The sequence below is a fragment of the Sesamum indicum genome, linkage group LG7 (genome assembly GCF_000512975.1).
Source record: "Sesamum indicum cultivar Zhongzhi No. 13 linkage group LG7, S_indicum_v1.0, whole genome shotgun sequence".
Taxonomy (NCBI): Eukaryota; Viridiplantae; Streptophyta; class Magnoliopsida; order Lamiales; family Pedaliaceae; genus Sesamum; species Sesamum indicum.
The window spans coordinates 7,711,272-7,733,226 of NC_026151.1; the positions used below are offsets into that span (position 1 = coordinate 7,711,272).

At 34.3% G+C, this 21,955-nt stretch overlaps 5 protein-coding genes across 9 annotated transcripts; 3 read left to right on the forward strand and 2 right to left on the reverse strand.

The window, feature by feature from the left end:
- LOC105166547 (UDP-glycosyltransferase 91C1) lies at nt 1,144-3,953 on the forward strand. Its single transcript, XM_011085935.2, has 2 exons — nt 1,144-1,956; nt 2,319-3,953. The coding sequence occupies exons 1-2, from the start codon at nt 1,368-1,370 to the stop codon at nt 3,125-3,127; spliced, it is 1,398 nt and encodes a 465-aa protein (XP_011084237.1). The 5' UTR covers nt 1,144-1,367; the 3' UTR covers nt 3,128-3,953.
- Nucleotides 1,791-5,270, reverse strand: LOC110012337 (uncharacterized protein At2g27730, mitochondrial-like). Of its 3 annotated transcripts, none has more exons than XR_002287472.1 (4): nt 5,060-5,270; nt 4,906-4,986; nt 4,052-4,168; nt 1,791-1,925 (listed from the first exon to the last, which is right to left on the reverse strand). XR_002287472.1 is itself a non-coding variant. In XM_020695517.1 (3 exons), the coding sequence occupies exons 1-3, from the start codon at nt 5,204-5,206 to the stop codon at nt 4,139-4,141; spliced, it is 258 nt and encodes an 85-aa protein (XP_020551176.1). In that variant the 5' UTR covers nt 5,207-5,270; the 3' UTR covers nt 3,910-4,138. The 3 variants fall into 3 exon arrangements, 1 of the variants encoding a protein (XP_020551176.1); XR_002287473.1 differs by having other exon boundaries at nt 1,845-1,978; XM_020695517.1 differs by lacking the exon at nt 1,791-1,925 and having other exon boundaries at nt 3,910-4,168.
- LOC105166548 (putative UDP-rhamnose:rhamnosyltransferase 1) lies at nt 8,219-9,631 on the forward strand. The gene has a single exon (XM_011085936.2). It carries the CDS (start codon nt 8,219-8,221, stop codon nt 9,629-9,631), a length of 1,413 nt encoding a protein of 470 aa, XP_011084238.1.
- LOC105166549 (uncharacterized protein At2g38710-like) lies at nt 10,570-13,866 on the forward strand. Of its 2 annotated transcripts, none has more exons than XM_011085937.2 (5): nt 10,570-10,845; nt 11,515-11,634; nt 12,130-12,244; nt 13,158-13,251; nt 13,430-13,866. In XM_011085937.2, the coding sequence occupies exons 1-5, from the start codon at nt 10,742-10,744 to the stop codon at nt 13,678-13,680; spliced, it is 684 nt and encodes a 227-aa protein (XP_011084239.1). In that variant the 5' UTR covers nt 10,570-10,741; the 3' UTR covers nt 13,681-13,866. The 2 variants fall into 2 exon arrangements, with proteins under 2 accessions (XP_011084239.1, XP_020550959.1); XM_020695300.1 differs by lacking the exon at nt 10,570-10,845 and adding an exon at nt 10,888-10,922.
- On the reverse strand, nt 14,585-20,165 carry LOC105166550 (54S ribosomal protein L51, mitochondrial). Of its 2 annotated transcripts, XR_848203.2 has the most exons (4): nt 19,933-20,165; nt 18,501-18,607; nt 14,974-15,204; nt 14,585-14,833 (listed from the first exon to the last, which is right to left on the reverse strand). XR_848203.2 is itself a non-coding variant. In XM_011085938.2 (3 exons), exons 1-3 carry the CDS (start codon nt 20,010-20,012, stop codon nt 15,032-15,034), a joined length of 360 nt encoding a protein of 119 aa, XP_011084240.1. In that variant the 5' UTR covers nt 20,013-20,164; the 3' UTR covers nt 14,585-15,031. The 2 variants fall into 2 exon arrangements, 1 of the variants encoding a protein (XP_011084240.1); XM_011085938.2 differs by having other exon boundaries at nt 14,585-15,204; nt 19,933-20,164.

Below are 21,955 nucleotides of genomic sequence, written 5' to 3' on the forward strand. Positions count from 1 at the left end.
TAAATTTGTTGTGATTAAAAAAATATATTTTAGTATTCTTGATATTTATTTCTATAAAAAAAATTCATCCATTAATAAAATACATGAAACTTGTTGACATTGATAATTTACTGGTCCCTAATTTCCACAAAGCAAAAGAGAATTTTTTTCTCTTATTAGTACGGCTTGAATTTCTATGTTGAATCTGATAGGAAAAGTTGAATAAACATCATATTTACATTCAATTGAGTTCTTACATGCATATTGCGGGTCTAATAATTTTTTTTCTGATCAAACTACATTTGTAATTAAAGGTGAAAATGCATAAGGATAGTTTAACTACTAAAAAAATTGTATAACCTGCAATAAATTTATAACTAGCCAATTAAAAATAAATATGAATTTTATTCTATTGTCAATGAAACCCCTTTTTGTGTCTTGAAATTGAAAAGAAAACGGACTTATTGGATGCAATATGCAAATGGAGAGAAGTGTGGGACTAAAATTAAAATCGAATCAACTTATGTGGCAAAAATATAATTATATGTACAATTGCATATGTTTGTTGCAAAAAAAAATATAAAAAGTGGTGTATAATATTGGTATACATCTGGGAGGTCCCTAATCGAACCGTTTATATTGCCAGACAAGTATCATGTGGTTGAATTATTGGCCCAAGCAATCTGATCGAATAAGGGATAGAAAGACAACAAGTTCTTCTTCATATTGTAAAGACAAGTAAACGTGGGATTGAAAAATTCTCACAAAAACAATCAATCCACAATTAATACTGAATTTTTTAATCGCAATTCTGGTAGCAATTTATCCTATCATCCATTTGTTTCTTACACCTAAATCTGAGAATCTTAAAATGACTATCTTCACTTGACATCACATGTCTTAACTAAAGTATCTTGAAATATACTCATCTTTTCCCTAAAATAACCATAGTTTTTATTACTTGATTTAATCAATAATTTTCTACAAATGCGCATTTCAGATTAAAATATTTTAATAGTATTTATAAATTATACCATATATACAATAAAATAATTTTAAAAAAATTATGCACGCACATCGAATATGCTCGAATCCCTGATCATTCCTAAGACTTCTTTTAACTGGTAATGAAATATCAAGGCTTTGAAGTTCGAACCATCCAAAGGGTAGGGCCAAGTTTTCACTGGTGGAACAGTATGCATATGATTAATAAAAACAAAGAAATACAACTTGCTTACAAAGGGCCCGACGTAAAGGGTAAAGAAAATAGATTTTGGCATCGCCAGGATAATGTATACAAACTTTAATATGTCCTCAAATGATGTCTAAAACATTTCTAAAAGTCTCTTTACTTGAGATTATTTTTCCATTTTCTCTAGTCCATCTCTATGGAAGGAGGAGGCAAGGTTCTACACATAGTGATGTTCCCATGGCTAGCCATAGGCCATCTCAGGCCGTTTCTTCGGCTATCGATATGCCTAGCTCAAAAAGGCCATCGGATATCCTTTATTTCCACCCCTCGCAACCTGCATAGAGCTGTTAAAGTACCTCAGGATTTGTCCCACCTAATCAACGTCATCGCCTTTCCTTTGCCGGAGGTCGAGCACTTGCCGCCTCATGCAGAGTCGTCCATGGATGTGCCCCATGTCAAACAGCAGTTGTTGAAGGTGGCCTTTGATCTGCTCCGGCCATTAGTAAGTGATTTTCTTGACAACGTTAGGCCTAAGCCGGACTGGATTGTGTACGACTATGCTTCCCACTGGCTGCCCAAACTTGCCGAAGAGATGGGCATTTCCCGCGCGTTTTTTAGTCTCTTTACTGCAGCTTTTATGGCGTTTTTGGGATCGCCATCTGCGCTGATGGACCAGAAATACAGCAGGTCAACGGCTGCAGACTTCACCATCGTGCCTGAGTGGATACCTTTTCCATCCGACATGGCTTTTCGTCTTCATGAGATGTCCAAGAACATGGAAAAAGGTGTTATCCTCATCTCAAATCACTATAAATTTAAAAAGGTGTTCCACATAACACGTCCCGTCTGAAAATACAAATACTAATACACAAAGAAATCCTTAAAAATGATAGCAGTGGACTTTCTTTCTAGAAAGTTAAGAAGTTGAGTTGTGATCTTTTTTGTTCTTTAATTTTTACTCGCATGGGATAAAATGCAACAGACCATTTTAATATAAGGATTTTAAATTTACAATAACAAATTTATTGAGTTTCTTTTTGGTAATTTCACATTTCAATGTATTTCAAACCCTCAAACTTAATTTTGAGCCAGAATTTTATCAATGTTTTCCGGTGACCTAAGATCTTGGTTCCGTCCCTGGAAACAGATGCAGATGGCAATGAGTACGACTCGGGCACATCCGATTCCATCCGCTTCGGCCTTTCCATAGATGGCAGCGAAATCGTGATCTTCAGATCATGCGTTGAGTTCGAACCCGAGTGGTTCGATCTTGTTCGCCAACTTTACCAGAAACCAGTCATCCCAGTGGGCATTCTGCCCGTGGAGGACGAAGAACATGACAATAACGAAGAATGGCTAAAGATCAAACAATGGTTGGATGCACAAAAAGATGACTCATTAGTCTATGTTGCACTTGGAACTGAAGCTGCATTGTCACAGACAGAAGCTCAGGAGTTGGCCCTTGGCTTAGAGCAATGTGGTTTGCCCTTCTTCTGGGTGCTAAACAGAAACTATCTCCCTGAGATGCTTCCTGACGGATTTCAGGACAGAGTTGCAAACCGGGGAATGGTTTACACGGAATGGGCACCACAGATAAAGATACTTAGTCATCCAGCAGTAGGGGCATTTTTGACTCACTGTGGCTGGAATTCAGCTACAGAGGCGCTCGGCTTTGGACGAGTTTTGATCTTGTTCCCTGTCATGAATGATCAGGGACTGAATGCTCGGCTTTTACAAGAGAAGAAAGTGGGAGTAGAGATACCGAGGAACGAGAAAGATGGATCGTTCACGAGAGACTCAGTGTCTGAGACGGTGAGGTTAGTATTGGTGAGTGAAGAGGGCAGGAAAGTGAGAGAGAACGCAAGAAAAATGAAAGAGTTGTTTGGGGATAAGAGTAGAAGCAGCTCTTATGTTGACAGTTTAGTTCAACACATGGTACAAACAAGGACTAGATAGTCTCTATTTGGGTTAAATTTCAATTTGAACAAGTACAAAATGTGGACTTTTTCGGGATAAATGAGTAAATAATTATACTAAATAATATAGGAAAATTGAACTGGGGTCTACACAAATTTCATATTAACTAGACGAATTAAATAAAAAATTAATCACCCACCGGGCAACAGTAATATCTTGAGTTGGGAACTCTAATTATATAATTTGATATTAAATTTTCAGTGCATTTGTATTTGAAGATTTGTAATAATTGAAGCTACACTTTTCTCCTCTTTGTATGTTCATAAATGCTACAATGGTGTATTCAATACCAATTTTAATGAAATATTTAAATTAATAATGTCTATGTAGTTTACTGGAAAAGATAGAATTAGCTTATTAGATTTAATGTGGATTTCTTAGGAGATGGAATGTATTTATGGAAGGGGTGCTACATTGAATAGATGATTCAACCACGGAAACAGAATCCAACACATCAATATTCTACAAAGTCGAACTAGAAAGAGTTTTTAATTGTTACTACAAGCACAAGCTTTCCCTAGAGAAAAGAGTAAGATTGAGAGATGAGTTTGCCCAAGAATCACGATCATTTCTAGATCCACTCATTCTTCGAACAAACATCATCAGTATCCGTGTACTGACCCTGAAACATGTTTATTGGCCCCAAGTCTACGGAAAAATAAGAACTGAAGGATACTCGCTAGCACTAAACCTTGAGAATCCAAACGTACCTTATGCACTTACTAACAGGTCCAGATGTAAGATCCAATGTAGATTGAAAGTAATATCAAGCAAGACATGACATTGAGACTGTAAAAGATGCAAATCCGGTACCAAACACACCTCAAGAAAACCAACGATGAAAGAAAAAGCAAAAGAAACTCTATAATAGAACCACTTGCAAAACGTTAACAAGGAACAAACCTCTATACAAAGATCAAAGTAGGTTTATGTTCTCAGTAGCCCAGATACCAGAAGTTCACAAGTCATCTGAGTTTAGACGAACTGATTTCAGCTCTTATGAGCATCTCCTTCAGACTTCTGGTAAAACAAGAAACACAAGTAAAAGAAGGGATGATTTTGCAATCAAATAGAAGACAATGCAACACATATTGCCACAACATACAAACTGGATCACATGGCATGATTCCCTTGTGCAGAATTGATCAAAAACAAGTATTCCTGAATTACTATGATTCAGATCATCATCACATGTAAAAGAAATGCATTCTCCTCATTTTTCAAGTAGCAATATCTTTGCGGTCCTTTCTTCACAAACCACAAGAATTAAATGTAACAAACCCCCATGAAAACATCAACGGGCAAAAACAAGAAAAAGAAAAATCTCTTAGATGACCCCTGAATTTTTGTAAAAAGAGCATCACCGTCCCCTTGAACCTTTTCTTTTGGCACCATAATTCCTCGACGCAGGAGGTAGTATACTTGTTTTTGAAAAATTCAGGTGGTCTTCTTTTCATGTATTCTCATTTAAAAGGATTTTTTACCTATTAATATTTTCAAAGGAGGTAAAATTACACCAACCTCAAACTACAAAGTCACTAATTAATTCATTCATGCAAAGACTGTAGCACAACTACAATTTATGTTGAAAAATACTGATAGAATGGACTATTTCTACCATTTCCACAACAAATCAAACCACAAAGCAAAATTAAATATAAACCAAATATGATACTCAACCAAAACATAATAATAGCTATACAAAGAAAAGCATAAGAAACAAAGAACAAAACTTCAGAAACACAAAACAGAAAAACCTTGTCAGATTTTTCCTTTTCAGCTTTCTCTTGCTCCGCCTTCTTCTTCTTCAGTTTCTCCATCCGCTCCCTCTCCATTTTCTTCACTCCAAACAAAAACAAGACGACAATTATTATCAACACATGAAAATATTAAAACAATATTAAAATTAACCTGAATGTAAACTGTTTCCTTAGCACGCTCTTCTTCACTGAGCACCCGTCCTCTGTCGTCGCTGAAGCAGCAAAGTTTCGATTTTTGCCAGTTTCCCTCAGCCAAACGACACACTACACCGCGCGAAACGACACACCTCATCGCCATCTTTCCTTTTCTAGAGTCTTCAGGTGGTTTCTTCAATTAGCTTTCTTTCTGTGTGTGCGTGTGTGTGTGCATATATATATAGAGAGAGAGAGAGAGAGAGCGCGCAGATGCGGGGTCCGCTTGGTTCCGAAGTATCGGGTCGGACCGGGTCGGGTGGAGGTTCCAGTATGCTCTTCGGACTTCAATAACACAGGGCCATGTCGTCATTGGCAGAGGTGGCTGGCTGCTTCACAAGGCTCCAGATGTGTGGGTATTATTTGTGATATATTGAATATTAATTGAATTGATGTAATTTATTATTATTCTTAATCATATTAATACAGTATATTGATTCAATCGATATATTACTCAAAAAGTATTTTTCTTGTTCCACAGAAGATTATTTTCGGACAGTAGTCAAAATCAAAAGTACATCCAAGATATGAATTTGAGTTACTGTTCAAGCGTTAATGTAATCCCGATCAGTCTGTTGTGATAGCTTTGGTTCTAGACGATAGAAAATCAGTTACACAATTTGGAAATCTTGCTTGTAAGGAATATTCATATATTTAGATTTAATATCAAAAGACGTCAGTATAATTTATGCGTTTGCGCGCAAAACTACACACGAGTTTGCAATTCTCAGGCCAATTGCTGTTGCAATGTTTTTTTGGTTTGCTCATGTTTAGAAAGTTCACATCATTTATCGAACTAAATATTATTTTTTTCGATAATAATAAATTTCATTAAATAAAAAAAAAGTACATAGTATACAAATCAAATGGCATGGGCTTAATATTATCACGAGTGCAAGTTGAGAAGTGGCCTAGAATCTGCCTAAGAGAAAGAAGGAGTTATCAACCCGTCGAATAAAAATTGACTTAGGCCGGGCCCACAACATGAAAACGATCTAGAGCAGTACAGGGAGTTGTTTGCATTTTTTGAATAGTTGTATAAGTTTGTAGGATGATTTATGTAAATAAACATAATAAAAAGTTTATAATATGCACACATAAAATATGATCCGACACTAGTTCTAACTTATTGCTTTTAAATATTTCATGATTTTCTTAAAATGCACCGATCGAGAACTTTTTGTTCGTAACTATAAATTATAATTTTTTTTTCTATAAATATGAGGGAATAATACTTTCAGTTCACTTTAAATTTATTTTAGTAATGAAGGAAAATAATTTTAAAAAGTAGCACATTGAGAATTTTGTCATTGAAAATTATAAATTTTATCTGAAAATGTCACGTGTCTATCACACGATGGCTGCAAATTTGATAAATTTTTCAGCCAAATTTTCATCAATCAATATTCACTTTAATGTGCTATTATTAATTATTGTCCTTCGCTAACAAAATAAATTCTAAATGGAAAAAAAAAAAAAGTACGACACACCTATATTTTGCACGTTTTTTTAGCGTCTTTTTTATGTCTAGTCAAATGAAATGACTATTAATTGCTGAAAAAAATTAAAATATTTAAATGGAAATTAGATGTGTTGAAAATATATATATTTTTTCTCATTAAAAGCTTAGGACAATTATTAATTTTGAAGTTTGGACAATAAAACTTGGACCACATATTGAAAAATAAATGAAAGTACATGACTTTTTCAAAATGGAGAATGAACTGCCCTTAGCCTAAAAAACTAGGACCATGTATCCAAAGGTACATTAAATGAAATTTTTTGGGCTTAGATGAAAATAATATTTTTTATTTTTTATAAAATTATAGGTATATATTTTGAGGGCTGTCAGTGATATTTTTTTAAAAATATTTTGTGTAAGTTCTTTTTGTCGAAAATAGAGTGTAGTTGTAATTACAGTTACAATTTTAAAAAATGTATTTGTAATTTTGTAAATTCAGAGTGTAGTTCTGCATTTGAACATAATTTAAGGAAGTATCTATATAATATGTTCTATTAATATATGTGGCATGTTCTACTGTGAGCGCAAAATTAAATTTAATTAAAAAATATATTAAAAATAGAATAAAGTTACGGAAAATTATTATAAAATAAAGATTGGGAGAAAAAAAAATGAAATCTGGAAATTGAGAAAAGAAATAAATAGGAAGTTGAGAAGAAAGAAAAAAATATATAATACAAACTAAAAATATTGAAGACATTAAAAGACTGTTGTTGAATTCAATCAATACATCAATATGACTAATAATAATAATAAATTATAATAATCTATAACATAAAGTGAGACGACACTCAAATAAGAATAGACAAATACCCACACATCTGATAAAATTTGAACTCATAATTTGAAACTTGTGTTGTATCATTTAATTTCAACTCTTTTCACATGTTTGTCAAACCAACTTTTCTCCTATGATAAAAGTGTAATTCCTTTTATTGGATTTGGACCACTATTGTATATGAAGATTTTTTTGCCGACATGTCTAATTTAATTAACGAAGTTGAGGTTCGATGATAAAAAATATGAATTCGAGTCCTATCAATATATAGATATTAATTTGATTTAATAATTTTGACTATTATAATAGTAGTTATTGATTAATTCTACCTATTTAATAGGGATTCTTACACTCTTCATTCACGAGATTTTATGTAATTATACGTAAACCTCCTGTGATTTGAAACTATGGTGCTTACTTTCGTCTAACAAATAAGTATTTCAATTAATTAAAATTTATCGAATTTACTGATACTAACAAACAAGTGGGATAAAAACTCCATATTTATCCAATTGATTTCTTATTAATTTAGTATCGATTAAATAAATTTTATTATGACCAAATTACCCTTATACATCTAAAAATTAATGCAGGATAAGGATATAGTTTAGCCAGAAAAAAATTGTTTGATCAGTAATTTTAAAACTTTTTTTAAAAAAAAATTATATTTTTAAAGAGGGTAGAATTGTAATTAAACCCCATTTATAACATAGTACAGCAATCACACCTTAGTTTAAAACCTCACCTAACTAATTTAAAACGAGGAAGAGATAGGCCGACGCCTCCATTATCAACCTTCTCACATTCTCCACACACTCATGGCGGCCAAGAACCAGCAAAACCTCCACATAGCAGTACTCCCATGGCTAGCCTTCGGTCACATAATCCCATATCTCGAACTCTCCAAGCACATAGCTCAAAAGGGTCACAGAATCTCATTCATTTCCACCCCAAGAAACATCGATCGCCTCCCCAAACTCCCACCGCATTTGTCTTCTTCCATAGCTCTGGTCAAAATCCCACTCCCAAGAATCGCTGAGCTCCCAGAAAATGCAGAAGCCACCATGGACATCCATGCCGGACAAATGGGCCTTCTCAAGAAAGCCTTCGACGCCCTCGAACCCGGCCTAACCCGTTTCTTGGAGGATTCACGCCCGGATTGGATCATCTACGACTTTGCTGCACACTGGGTGCCTCCTGTTGCGGTCCGGCTTGGGATTTCCAGGGCCTTCTTCTTCATCATCAACGCCTGGTTTTTAGGCTTTTTTGGAGCAACCGACACCTTGATCAGCGGCTCAGACTATCGGACCAAGCCAGAAGACTTCATGGTCCCGCCAAAATGGGTCAAGTTCGAGACCAAGGTAGCTTTCCGGCGCTTTGAAGCTGAGTGGTCGGACGGGGCGAGTAAATCTAATGAGTCGGGTTTTTCTGATTATTACCGTATAGGAAAAGTTATAGCTGGGTGTGAAGCAATTCTTATTAGGCACTGCAATGAGTTTGAACCGGAGTGGTTGACTTTGCTGGAAGAGCTTCATCATAGGCCAGTTATTCCGCTAGGATTGATGCCACCTAAAGTGCAAGATCACAGCACAAACAATGATGCAAATCATACCGTATGGACCGGGATCAAAAACTGGTTGAACCGTCAAAACAAAGGGTCTGTAGTTTACGTAGCACTAGGTAGTGAAGTGACTCCTAGTCAAGATCAGGTGGTTGAGTTAGCCCACGGGCTTGAGTTATCCGGAGTGCCTTTCTTTTGGGTGCTACGGAAGGTCTCGGCGTCGGAGTCGAAGCCAGTGGAGCTGCCTAATGGATTTGAGGAGAGAGTAAGCGGTCGTGGGATGGTTTGGAGGAGTTGGGCTCCTCAAGTGGAGATATTAAAGCATGCGTCTGTGGGTGGATTCTTGAGCCATTGCGGGTGGAGTTCGATCGTGGAGGGACTCATGTATGGTAACCCACTGATCACACTACCCTTTCTAGTGGACCAAGGTTTGAATTCCAGGGTTATTGTTGAGAAGCAATTAGGAGTGGAAATTCCACGAAACGAGCAAGACGGGACGTACACAAGGAAGTGGGTTGCTGATTCGGTAAAGCTGGTGATGGTGGGAGAAGAGGGAAGGAAGTTCCAGGAGAGAGCGCAGGAGATGAGCTTAGTATTTGGTGATGAGGAGTTGCACAGACGCTACATAGACACTGCCATTCAGTTTCTTCAAAATCATACAATGCCTTAGTTATTTACTTGGCTATGTGCATGCATATCTATTTTCTAGTCTCAAATAACAAATTCATGCATCTTTTAATTGATACGGGTTCAAATAATTGTAGCTAGCAATCCAGTGATGTGATGTGCGATGTTTATGGAACTTCAAGTTATAATAATTTACTATATAAAAAAAAATAGGTTTGTTGCTACGGATTTTGTCATGACTTTGCGATGAAATTTTAATTTTTTTAATTTTTGTGGCTAAATTGCAACAGACTTTGCGATGGCATTTGTAAAGACTTTCAAGTTGTGTAATTTTTTAAATTATAAACGATAGTTTTTGCCAAAATTTTGTACTGAATTATTAAACGTACTCGTTTAAATCATTAATTATATATATATATTTATAAATAACATCGATCCAGTATCAAATTTTTACATTCTTTGTTTATAATAATGCTCGTTCAATATTGGGAATTTTTTAAAAAATAAAATCTTAGTAAAAGTAAAATTGACATTTCTACATTCTCATTCGATGATTACATAATTATATCCTATATTAGAGATATCTACAATTTTTTAAATAATAATTAAAGTGCACATATAATCTAATATTATTATAAAAGAAATAGGGACATTAGTCTTGAAGTGGTAGTTTTGATACAACGACACCAAATTACAAATTATTATAATATCAAAAATGCCTTTCAACTTCGTAACCGTAACTCATGTTAAATTCTCCTAAATCAAGTTTCTTTAGAAATTAATTTATGCAATTACATGTACTTAAAATTAAATTTACTCCTATTTTATTTAAATTTTATTTGATTTATTTTGTATTTATATGTAATAATTGTTATCAATATAACAATAGTCAATTTTTAATTTAATTTGAATAATATATGTATTGATAATTAAATAAAACCGAACCCATCTTATTAAATTGTATTTTGGTATAACCTTCAACAAACGATCAAATTCCTATGCTCTTCTCTTTCCACTCTATCTCAAGAGAGTCCCACACTCCTCCATCTGTATTTAAAACCCTAAGTTAATTCCAGCATTCGCTTTTAGTTCATCAAAATTAATCGGTTCAACGACAAATTGATTGTTTTTGCTCTAATAAAAGGATAGAAAGATGGTGTCCGCAAACAAAGAAATGGTTGTATACTGCTTTGACACACTGGTTGCGCACTACAACAGCGAAGAAGCTCCTCCCCCGGCGTTTGATGAGGGTCATCAGTACGGAAATTCTCCGTCTCTTATCTCCGTGTGTGTGATGTGTGATGGGATGTGCAAATGCAGAGTTTTATTTGCGGGTTTGATGTTTTTTGGTTTACTTTATTTTCTACTGTACAGATGGGGAAGATTAAGTGCTTAACAGTTTCCTTTTCGCTTTATTTTTTTCCTTTTAAATTTAGACAATGGTCTTGGAGTTATTTGATTCCTATTTGCGCATTGGCATGTGGATTCAGGCTTGCTTTATGGTATATTATTTGTGTTTGACTTAGATGAATATTTCTCAGAAAATTATTCGAAAATGTTTAAACTTTCTTTTTTAGAGAATTCTTGTGTTTAATTTATCCTTTGCTATTAGAAAAGGGATGCTGCATTTTTTCATCATCAATGTTCAGTTGTTAAATTTAGTTGTTTTGTGGCATTGCTGATGAGTGGGACTTTGATAGAATGCTAAGGATGCCAGTGCAGGGTAAGTCACCTATATTTGTAAAGCTGCTCCTAGTTTCAAGGTGAAAAAACATCACACTTGAAAATGGATGCACACTCGGCGAAAAGTTAATATGATTGCAGATACCTTCTTACAAATTCCTTCTGAAATGTGTTGTGCATAGTGACAATCAGAGTTCTTTTGACATTTAGTTTATGCTAATCCATGTAAGACATTTGTTTCAGCCCTTTATTTGTGACTTGGAATAAAGTGGTGAATGGTGGGGAGCGCCGTTTACGTGGATGCATAGGGACTCTTGAAGCTCGCTGTATAGTAAATGGTTTCAGGGACTATGCTTTGACAAGGTAACGAATCAATGGATGTTTCAGATTCAGAAATTATTTAAGAGATTTTCTTTGTACTCATACTTTTGAGGCATTACAACGTCTTATATCTTGGGCAATTCCGGGGAATGAGATGATTCTATCATGCTTGACAATTTTGATTGACAGCTCTATTGTTTGCTTGTATGTTTATTCTTAAGTCTAGCTTGCATGCTTGACTGATTTAACATGATCCTTCTGTTATATATACACTTTTATAATTGGAGAGAGGCTAATTGTTTGTATTGTTGTGAATTAATGCAATTCCACGTGGTGCACCACGGCACCTTGTTCCTGTTTTTACTTATTCTTCAATCTGTGACCTTGAAAGAAATAGGACATCTACAAAAAAATCTTGAGGTTCTATATTGTAGCCACAATATGTTGTAATTGTTGAATTGAATCTTTATGGAGAGAAGTAACTCTGTCCTGCTAATCCTGGTCCACTATCTCATGCAACTTGTTTATATTTCTCAGTGCCCTCAGGGACAGACGTTTCCCCCCTATACAAGCTAAAGAATTGCCTTATTTGGAATGTACAGTTTCCATCCTGACTAATTATGAAACTGCTCATGACTACCTAGACTGGGAGGTTAGTGGTCTGTTAAAGTTTTAACCATCCTCAAATGTGAATCACGCTTGATACATTATATCTCTTTTGTGATTCTGAAGAGTATCTCACAATAATCTATGGTGTTTATTTGGATCGAACGAAGATGTATGTAACTTGCCGTGTTATATGTACTCTCTTTTCAATGTCTTGAGGTAACGTAGCCTGTTATTATATTGCAAGACCTTATGACATGATGTATCAGATAGCTCAAATAAGAGAAACATCTAGTCTTAAGTTAAACATTAATGTTTTAGCATGATAAGTTTCCACATGTGAAAGTTCATTGGAAGTTGCATCATTGATGCATGGAGCAACTTACTTCACTATTCTATTCCAATAAAATTAGAGTAGGGTCATCAAATAACCAGCTTAATAATTCAAAGAATTATTATGAGCTTGTAAGCTATATACATTTATTAGGCTTATTTGAGTTATTGGTTATGTCCGGTGCCTCTTTACCCAAAAAAGAAAAAAAAAAGATTTGGTGAACTGTCAGAGTTGGGTGTGGAAAATAGGTAATCTTTATTTGTGTTGGAGAACGCGATGGATGTTTGCTTTGAAATTTGAAGATGAATATAAATGAGATCAGTTGAAGAAAGATATGTTTGATTTTGAATTTTTGGATGACAAAAGTCTTTTATTAATGTCTAGTTGGAGATAGACACACACCCACACACACGTATTGGTATACATATCTTTATATAGGTAACGGAGAGATACGGGTGAAAGGAACAAGCATAGGTATTCTTTTTCTGGCCCAATTTGAACCATCCAAAGTCTGGCCAAATTGTACCAACCAAACATGTGAGCATTTCCTATGAACCTGGAAGTTGATTGGAAAGAAAGATCTAAACATAATGATTGAATTTCATGAAGTCGAATCATCTTGCAGGTTGGCAAGCATGGAATTATTATTGAGTTCACTGATCCTGACTATAACACTAGGCGAAATGCCACCTACTTGCCTTATGTTGCTGCTCACCAAGGTACCTCCTGTTGCTTGTGATTTATTTCTTGGCATATGAGTTTATAGAATACTTGCTTTGGAGGAGTGGTACTAACTGCTACGCTGGTGTGAGCTAAATAACTCAACTGATTAATAGGAGAGGCTAGTGTAAATCGTCTTGCTCGAAGCCTGACATCTAGTTCTGTTTATCATCTCAGGCTGGACAAAGATTGAAGCAATTGACTTGTTGATTAGAAAGGCTGGTTATAATGGCACCATTACCGAGCAACTGCGAAAGCGTATTCAACTCACCCGATACCAGAGCACTCTATTTACAATGGGCTACAGTGATTATGTTTCTTATGTCAAAACAACTAGAGGTGATGCTCTGACTATTAATGGGGCAAAACCACACGATACTGATGGTTTCTTTACCTCCTTTCTGAGCCGGAAAGAAGCATTTGGCTGATAGGGAGGTAATTCATTTAAATAAAGTGCTGGATGGAACTAATATCATGTTCCAACCTGCTCCTCTGATTATTGTTGCAACACCCAAAAGTGCTAATTGCGTGGAACTAATGTTGTACTGAGTCTCTATTGAAAAGCTGTAATTTGAAAAACTTATTTCAGATATAATATAGTTACCATTCTTTCAGGTTGGTTTGGTTCAATGAGAAAAAAGGAGAAGTGAAAATATAGGGTTGGAGAAACAATAATAGTTTGGTATTATTGGAAGAGAAGTGAATTTCAAATGATTCCCTTTCTTTGGTATGACGAAAATAGATGGGGAATGAACTACTAACTTTTGAAATTTATTAGTCATTTCTCTTTATTTTGCATTAAAATATAAACAAGTTAATATTATACTAAAAATTTATGAGTTTATTAATAAAACTATTCATCAAATAAAAACAAAAATATTATTTATATAGTTATCCTTCTTAAAACATTATGTACAAGTATTATTATTAGCAGGAAAAGAAAAAAAGGAGTATAGGGAAATTATATGTATGAGTACTAGCGTGAATAAAATAAAAGTTATATTTTTACTTTTTCGTACAATTTTAGAGGGTAGCTCTCTAATCAATCACTAAATATTTTCTTATGTATATCTCTTTACTTTGATTTTTCGTATCAAGTAAAATGTTATGTTTATAAATTGTTTATTTTAACAAGCTAAACATCAAATTACAGAAAATATTCATTTTATAAAGTTTATGCCGAATCATTTCACAACTTCTTGTTAAAATAAAATCTAATCCGTTTTTCAAATTTTAAAATATCTTATGAAACATATAAGTTTATAAAATCTTTTGTATAAGTTATCAGTTGATGCAATTTATATCAATTATTTTGACATCTAATAAACAGCGGAAAACAATATTTATCTTTCTGAATTTCCTCCAGAAGGCTTGTCCAAATACCAAGTTTGTAAACATTTGAAAAGCATTGACAACCTGATGAAAGCTACATTTTGTCATCCCTTCAGATAAAAAGTAAAAACAACCAAAATCTTCCACCTATCAATGATATTCAACTTTTGAAAGCTTGAATCCTTGGTAGAAGACGAGGAACAGGATGGGGAGAATAGATGAAAAAGGTCCATATAAAGCTCTGGTTGCCTGAGAAAACATAGCAGAAGAACATCACCCATCGATCCTACAGTTTCTATCTGATCATGTAATATTAAATACCAAAAGCGAGTGCTGCTAGCTTGATAGAGCTACTCAAAGGATGTCAAAGAGTCTATATTTTCACCCACCAGGTCCTGATAAGGAAGCGAACAATGGGAATTCTAAAACCAAGCATTGGTTTGTTCATCACATCTTCAAGTCTGTTGCCCACGTCCCTTGAACACTAGGATGCTTGGTTACATGCCTTGTCTTCAGCTTCACCACCTTTCTTCCTTGTGAATTTCTTAGCCTAGTAGCAGATTGGAGTATGTCCTCTGGACTCATATTCTTGACGCAGACAACCCGCTCGTTTTTGTTTTCTGCATAATGAAATAACAAAACTTCAGTGGTCAAAATCAGATAATGCGGAGCTTGGGGTTGCCTACATCCACGAAAAGTTTGCTGTTATGTATTCCCTATAGAAACCAAATTCATGAAAAGAAGGCTGGAAGGTTTAACGCTTATGCTTCAATTTACTTAATGTCGAAGATAAAAATTGTTAGCCAAGAACTTAAAGCAGAAGGTAAGATGTAAGATAGGTATAAGACATGATAATCGGAGAAACAAAGCGATAACAGTCGGGGCAGATGACAAAAAGAATATTAAAAACAGCAAAATGTTTCAGCTGACTATGGTATTAGAAGCATTGCACAGCACAATAACTTTGGAAAACTCATAGTTAACAGTATGATCTCAACATTCTTCTTATGGAAATGAGAAATGTTATCTCATCATTTCTGTTTTTTAATTTCACAGTGGAAGTTGTGTTTTTATTTTTGTTTTGATAACTGTATGAAAATGAAAATGGGTATGGATTAGCTGACAAAGTTGTAACATTTTGTTGTTACTAGTGTCGAATGAATGTTTTCTTTATTTCAAATAAGATTGCTAGTAGTATATTTTACTGGCAATATAGACCATTGGGGTCATCTCATAGTTGTAAACGGCAAGCATCAGCACCATTCTCAAATAATTGCACAGCCCTTCTGCATGCCGACGCCATTTGAACCATTTTCGTGGTGCAAGGGCATACTATCTTGAAGCCCAGCCCAAAAGAAAAAAAACTGAGTGAAATCCAGTTCTTTTCAAACACTCGCGTAGTCCAAATTTAATTCAGTTATATTTTAAAAAAAAATCATAAAATTTACACAAAAAAAGGCCAAAGACGTAAAGGTTTTACGCCTTTCCTAAAACAAAGAAAAACACGTTATACGACTGGCGACAGCACAACGACACAGGGCGGTGTGCGTTCTTCAGCAATGGCCAGATTTATTTATTTTATAACTATTCCCTGAATTTACTTCTGTTTTTAGATTAAGTTAGAACTTGTTTTTTTTTCCCCAGATTAATACTACCTAAGTGGCTAGAAATAATATCTTCAAGTAGAAAGGATGTTGGTTGGAATTATGGGTCTTCGCCAAATCTAAAAAATTCCAATAATTCAGTGCCAATTTTTTTGATAGGGTTTTTAAAGGAGGAATTTACTAGATTTAAGCAACGTCTTGTTGGAGGCTTTCGAAATGCAACAATTTGTAGAAAATAACCTCAGCATGTGAATGAAGAAATAAGAGACTTCATGAAAAAGAAGCCAGAACTTAAAGATCAAATGAATGATACTCCCCATTTTGACGTTGTTGCTGAAGAAGAAGCGTCTTGGGAAGCTGAACAACAAAATATTGTGGGTTGTAAACACGATATCACTTGTTCTGCTCAAGGTTCATCTGTTGCATCACTATGCAATCAAAGAAGTCCACACAAATTGGCCCGGTAAATTTATACTTACAAAAAGAAGCTAATGAATTAGTGCAACAATGAGAGGGGAAGACGCAAAAGTAATTGATGAACCTAAAAAGAAATTGAACAACAATTGATGAAGTATTGTTGCTTCCTTCCCCCTTCTATGTTTAAGCAACTTCATTAGTTTCTTTTCTAAATACATGTTGATGGAACCAATTTGTGATGACTTCTTTGATTACATAGCAGATGCAACAAACGAACCTTCAGCGGAACAAGCCGCAATATTTTGTTGTTCAACTTCCCAATACGCTTCTTCAGTAAGAGCATCCAAATGGGGAATGACATTCATTTGATTTTTTAGTTCTTGCTTCTTTTTCATGAAGTTTCTTATTTCTTCCTTCACATACTTAGGACATTTTCCACAAATCGTTGCATTTCGAAAGCCTTCAACAAGATGTTATGTAAATCTAGTAATTCTTCCTTTAAAACCCCTATGACAAAAATGGCATTGAATATTGTTGGAATTTTTTAGATCTCGCAAAGAGCCATAATTCCAACCAGGATCTGTTCGACTTGAAGACATCATTACTAGCTACTTAGGTAGTATTAATCTAGAAAAAAATAATAATAATAATAACTTAATCTGAAAAAACAAGTAAATTCAGAAATAGTTATAAAATAAATTCAAAAATAGTTAGAAAGTAAATAAATCTGACCATCGCCGAAGAACGCGCTGCCACCTATGTCGTTGTGCGACCAGTAGTAGAACGTGTTCTTTTCTTTGTTTTAAGAAAGGCGTAAAATCTTTACGTCTTCAACCTTTTTTTTTTTTTTGGGTAAATTTCTAAGATTTTTCTTTTTTTAAAAAAAAATTAACTAAACTAAAGGTTGGGTTGGACGAGGGAACACCCAATGTTTGCAAATAATTGGGTCTAACCCAATTTTCTCTAGCCCAGACCAAAAGGGTTGGGCTTCAAGATGGCATGCCTTTGCGCCAGGAAAATTGGTGCAGAGAGGCACACAATGGCATCGCCATATGGAAGGGCAGCGCAATTATTTGAGAATGGCACTACAGGCGTGCCCCTTTGCATGCCACTTACAAATATGCCTAAGAATTATTGTTTTGCATATTTCTTTTATGGTATGATGATTAAAATAATTTCTAATGTTTACAATTAATTGTTTGTGCATTTTTTTATGTGAAAATATATTGATGTATGAAATATATAATTTATCTTTGTACATGTGCACTGCGCTTTAAAAAGGCGCGAGCCACGCCGTCTGCCATGGCTCCAGGGGACCTTGCGCCATGACTCACCCTACACTATGAACAACTATAGGTCATCTTGCATCCAAATACGGGTTTGTGGAAAAGGAAGCCTTTGGGACTAACTGGGAATGAAATTCCCAGAATCACATGAAGCATAGATATGCTCATTATTATATCTTCAGCACGGTTCTGATGATAAATTTTGGAGCATTGCAAGTATCTTCAAGAATACTTAGAAGAGAGCATAATTCTTCTGTGTGAGTCGTGTGACTGAGGCAACAATAACAATAAGACTGTAATCAGAATAATCGAGTATTATATCCTAGCTACAAAACAAGTTCCACTACATCTGAAATCATTGCTTGGACTTATATCAGTTAAGATTGAAAATGTCAAGACATGTTTCAACCTAGGTTGGAACCAGACAATATCTTCCATAGTAAAATACAAATACGGCATGCATCTATCCAAAATTGGAGTGATTTAAGGTTTCTTAAAGTATCAGCCATGTCAAAGATCAGCAGAGAGAATATTCAATCATACTTCGTCTACTGATACACAGAACAACAAGAGGGGGTTCAGGGGGGAGCCAAAAGGTATAGATCTTACTATAAAATCCTTTCAGAAACGGATGATAACCACGATTTAGTTCAGTGACCACCTCAAGCTGGGGATTCTTCTCTCTAAAAGCAGGCAAATGAGATTCCATAAATGCCCTAAACCAAATACACAAAATAATTAGTCCTCTTTATGATGAAATAGCTGCTATTGTTATACTTAGCATAGTTAATATGAAGCAATTTTATCCCTTTCCTCAAATGAAAATAACTATAACCCATTCTTATTCGAACCCTTTCTCAGGAAATGCAAATCTAGCGACCAGCATAGTACCATGAGAAGAGTGAACATTTCCAAGATAGATTCTGTCCATAACTAAACTATGCAGATCTATACTTTTATTTCAGGAAAGCCTATTAAATTGTGGGTAGTCTTTGTCCAGTTCTAATTTTCTATAACTCCCAAATGTCCCTTAGAACCTCAAAAATTCAGAAATCAGTTTTCTTTTATTAATAGAATGAGGAGAATCTTTATGCTTATTTGATGCTTTTCAGTATAATTGTTCAAAGAGACTGTATAAAAGAAACTTAGTTGCAAGATAAGAAAAAGTACACCTGATACACAAGCAATGAGATAGCAAAAGTAAGACATCACATTCTGGTGAATTTCATATATAGATGGTACAAACTTATTAGTTGAACAAAACGAAAAGCTTTCATTTATGATGACAGCATGAGCCCCAGTGCATGAATTCTACAGAACTTTGATGCCTCTATCATGTAATATCAAACTACAATAGAACATGCCCTTGGTACGTTCATTGTCGTCCTCATTGACATTACTATATACTTTAACAGAAATGCAGTAGCATTCTTAAACTTCAATTGAAAACAAGCAGTTCAATATGTCCAACTAGTATATACATCACCTTGACGACACACAACCCTAACAAACAATCTTGTTGGAACCATCAACTTCTTCTTAGAATGTGTAAAAATTAGACTCTTATAGAGTCTCCCAACACAAGAAATAGTTCCTAACACAAAATTATTCATCCAGAAGCCACAAACATATTATGCTATTTCCCACACCATTTTACCAAAATTCGTACCAAAAGTTTTACAAGAGAATGGCTCAAACAACAAAGAACTCCTTTTATTGGACAACTGGAATTGAAACCACCTTCAATTCTTTGCCCTTATCATTTTTATCTTTTATTTAAATATCAGTGAACAGTCAGACGCCAGTGCAAAATTAGGGATTCATTTGAAACCTAAAAACAGACAAACGAACCGTTCATCCTTTTAAAAAACACCCTTTGTTAATCTAATTTGTAACTAATTCGACCAGAATCATTAATCTTCTCCTTTCATATTTCTTATGAACTACAAAAACCCATATGCCCACTCAAAATCAACAACGAAACCCTAAAACTGAGCACTGAAAATCAAACTTAATTGAAAAAAATAGCAAATACATTCACCTGATGCCCCTGCTACTGCCACCCCAGTTACAGAAACTCACAATCAGCTTTTGCAGTTGCCATACACCTCTCAATGACATTTCCTTTGACTCTTCTTCCTCTTTTCTCCTCAAGATCTCTTTCTCTGGCTGAAAATGGAATTTGTTTGGCGATAGGTTATGTAATTTCGGGGTGGCTGAGGAGAAGAGATACAGAAGAGAAGAGTGTTTGCACAGTTGAACTCAATTAGGGAAGACAAAGGTCTTGCAAGGTTTGAACCGACCGGTTCGGTGAACCTTAGACTCACGGTTCGATGAATTTGGGTTCATTAATCCAGTAATGGAACGAGTAGCGGGTCATGGAAATAGGATCCGCTCGGGTGGGTTTTAGGTAATAAAGGCAAATGTTGAGTCCTGAAAAATATATCTATATACATATATTAATAATTTAAACGCCAATTAGATTTTCTTTGTGATAGCTTCTTCCCAAATTCACACTAATCATCATGGCACCTATTATTTCTACGCATATAATCTGATATATATAAACCAGATTTTAAAATTTAGTGTATGATTAAAATCGGAGCAAGTGATGAATATGAGCGAAAGTGGGGGATGAATATAATAGTATAAAGGCGGTTTAAAGATGTGAACAATTTGAAATAAATGTAACTCATTATATTAATATGAGTATTTAAGGGTATAATTGGTACTTTAAAATTTAATATTACAAAGTCACAAACCGTGAGTTGTGAATGAGAATATTATGGTTATTTTCTTAGGATAAAATTTAACACGTACTAAAATATTAAATTCAAATTTCACAAAAATAGCCACTTTAGCTTTTAAATGAAATTTTGGTGGAATTTAATTTTTAAAAAAAAATACAAAGGATGAGATTCTTGTCAATTATCAAACTTTAAGGGAGGGTATGTGTGGAAAACATATAAACTTTGAGGGAGGAATGTGTCAAATACTTAAGATTGAGGGAGGAATGTCTCAGAAGCTTAAACTTTGAGGGAGGTATGTGTAAAAAAAAACTTAGTCATTGAGGGAGGAATGTGTCATAAACTTAAACTTTGAGGGAGGTATGTTTCAAAAACTTAAACATTGAGGGAGGTTGATGCAATTAACCAATAAATTTAAAGGTGACCAAAGAGCACTGGAGATATATGCTTCAGAAATTCAAGGGCACCACCACAAACATATTTTGGACGTGGGAAATTATATCTAACATTTATAAGGTAAGTTTTTGTTTAATAAATAAATTTTGTTGTTAGTCAAAATTTATCAAATTTATCGATATTAATAAAAAAAATTAAATAAAAATTGGTATTTATTCTCAATAGACTTATTATTAACTTATTGAAGGTCAAATAATTCTTTTTCCGACTAAATTATCTGTATAACAGGTGAAGATATATCTCATCTCATACATTAACACATAAAAACGTGTGAGAATAATTTGATCATAAAAATATTTATTTGATCTGCCATAAATAAATAATCAGTCAATCGGAGGCACATATAGATTCTTTTTCTAATTTTTTTTATTAATATCAGCAAATTCGGTAAATTTTGACTAATGAAAAGACTTATTTGTTGGACGAAGGCAAACTTCAGAGGTGTTAGATGTAATTCCCAACCCACAGGGCGTCTAAGTGTAATTACCAAATTTCAGGGGAAGAGAGTATAATTTTTTCTTTGAATTATGGTTCCGGATTTGATAGAAGGATTTTAATAAAGGATTCCAGATAACTTCATATTGAAAAGAATTTTAATTAGTTAATATTCAATAGAAAACAATTTAAATTATAGTTGAAATTTTTAAAATCCTTTAAATTTAGAATTTTTCAGAGGATTTGTTATTAAGAATTCTGAAAATCCATAATTTAAAATCTGTTGTAAATACTATAATTTATAGTCAAAAAATAAATCAGGTTTTCAGATTGAGACGCAAATATCTCGTTCTTTTTAAGAAAATTCAAATCCACTATTGAAAGTATTCCCATTTTCCATTAGCCTAACAGTATTACTTTTGACTT

Coding starts and splice junctions, on each gene's coding strand:
- LOC105166550 (XM_011085938.2), bottom strand. CDS start 20,012: ATGTCATTGAGAGGTGTATGGCAACTGCAAAAGCTGATTGTGAGTTTC. Junction 18,608..19,932: donor GGCAGTAGCAGGGGCATCAG/GTGAATGTATTT, acceptor TATTTGGTTTAG/GGCATTTATGGAATCTCATT. Junction 15,205..18,500: donor GTTTCTGAAAGGATTTTATA/GTAAGATCTATA, acceptor TTCATTATGCAG/AAAACAAAAACGAGCGGGTT.
- LOC105166547 (XM_011085935.2), top strand. CDS start 1,368: ATGGAAGGAGGAGGCAAGGTTCTACACATAGTGATGTTCCCATGGCTA. Junction 1,957..2,318: donor GTCCAAGAACATGGAAAAAG/GTGTTATCCTCA, acceptor CCCTGGAAACAG/ATGCAGATGGCAATGAGTAC.
- LOC105166549 (XM_011085937.2), top strand. CDS start 10,742: ATGGTGTCCGCAAACAAAGAAATGGTTGTATACTGCTTTGACACACTG. Junction 10,846..11,514: donor GCGTTTGATGAGGGTCATCA/GTACGGAAATTC, acceptor CATTTGTTTCAG/CCCTTTATTTGTGACTTGGA. Junction 13,252..13,429: donor TTATGTTGCTGCTCACCAAG/GTACCTCCTGTT, acceptor TTATCATCTCAG/GCTGGACAAAGATTGAAGCA.
- LOC110012337 (XM_020695517.1), bottom strand. CDS start 5,206: ATGGCGATGAGGTGTGTCGTTTCGCGCGGTGTAGTGTGTCGTTTGGCT. Junction 4,987..5,059: donor AGGAAACAGTTTACATTCAG/GTTAATTTTAAT, acceptor TTTGGAGTGAAG/AAAATGGAGAGGGAGCGGAT. Junction 4,169..4,905: donor AAAAGGAAAAATCTGACAAG/GTTTTTCTGTTT, acceptor TTGTTTTACCAG/AAGTCTGAAGGAGATGCTCA.
- LOC105166548 (XM_011085936.2), top strand. CDS start 8,219: ATGGCGGCCAAGAACCAGCAAAACCTCCACATAGCAGTACTCCCATGG.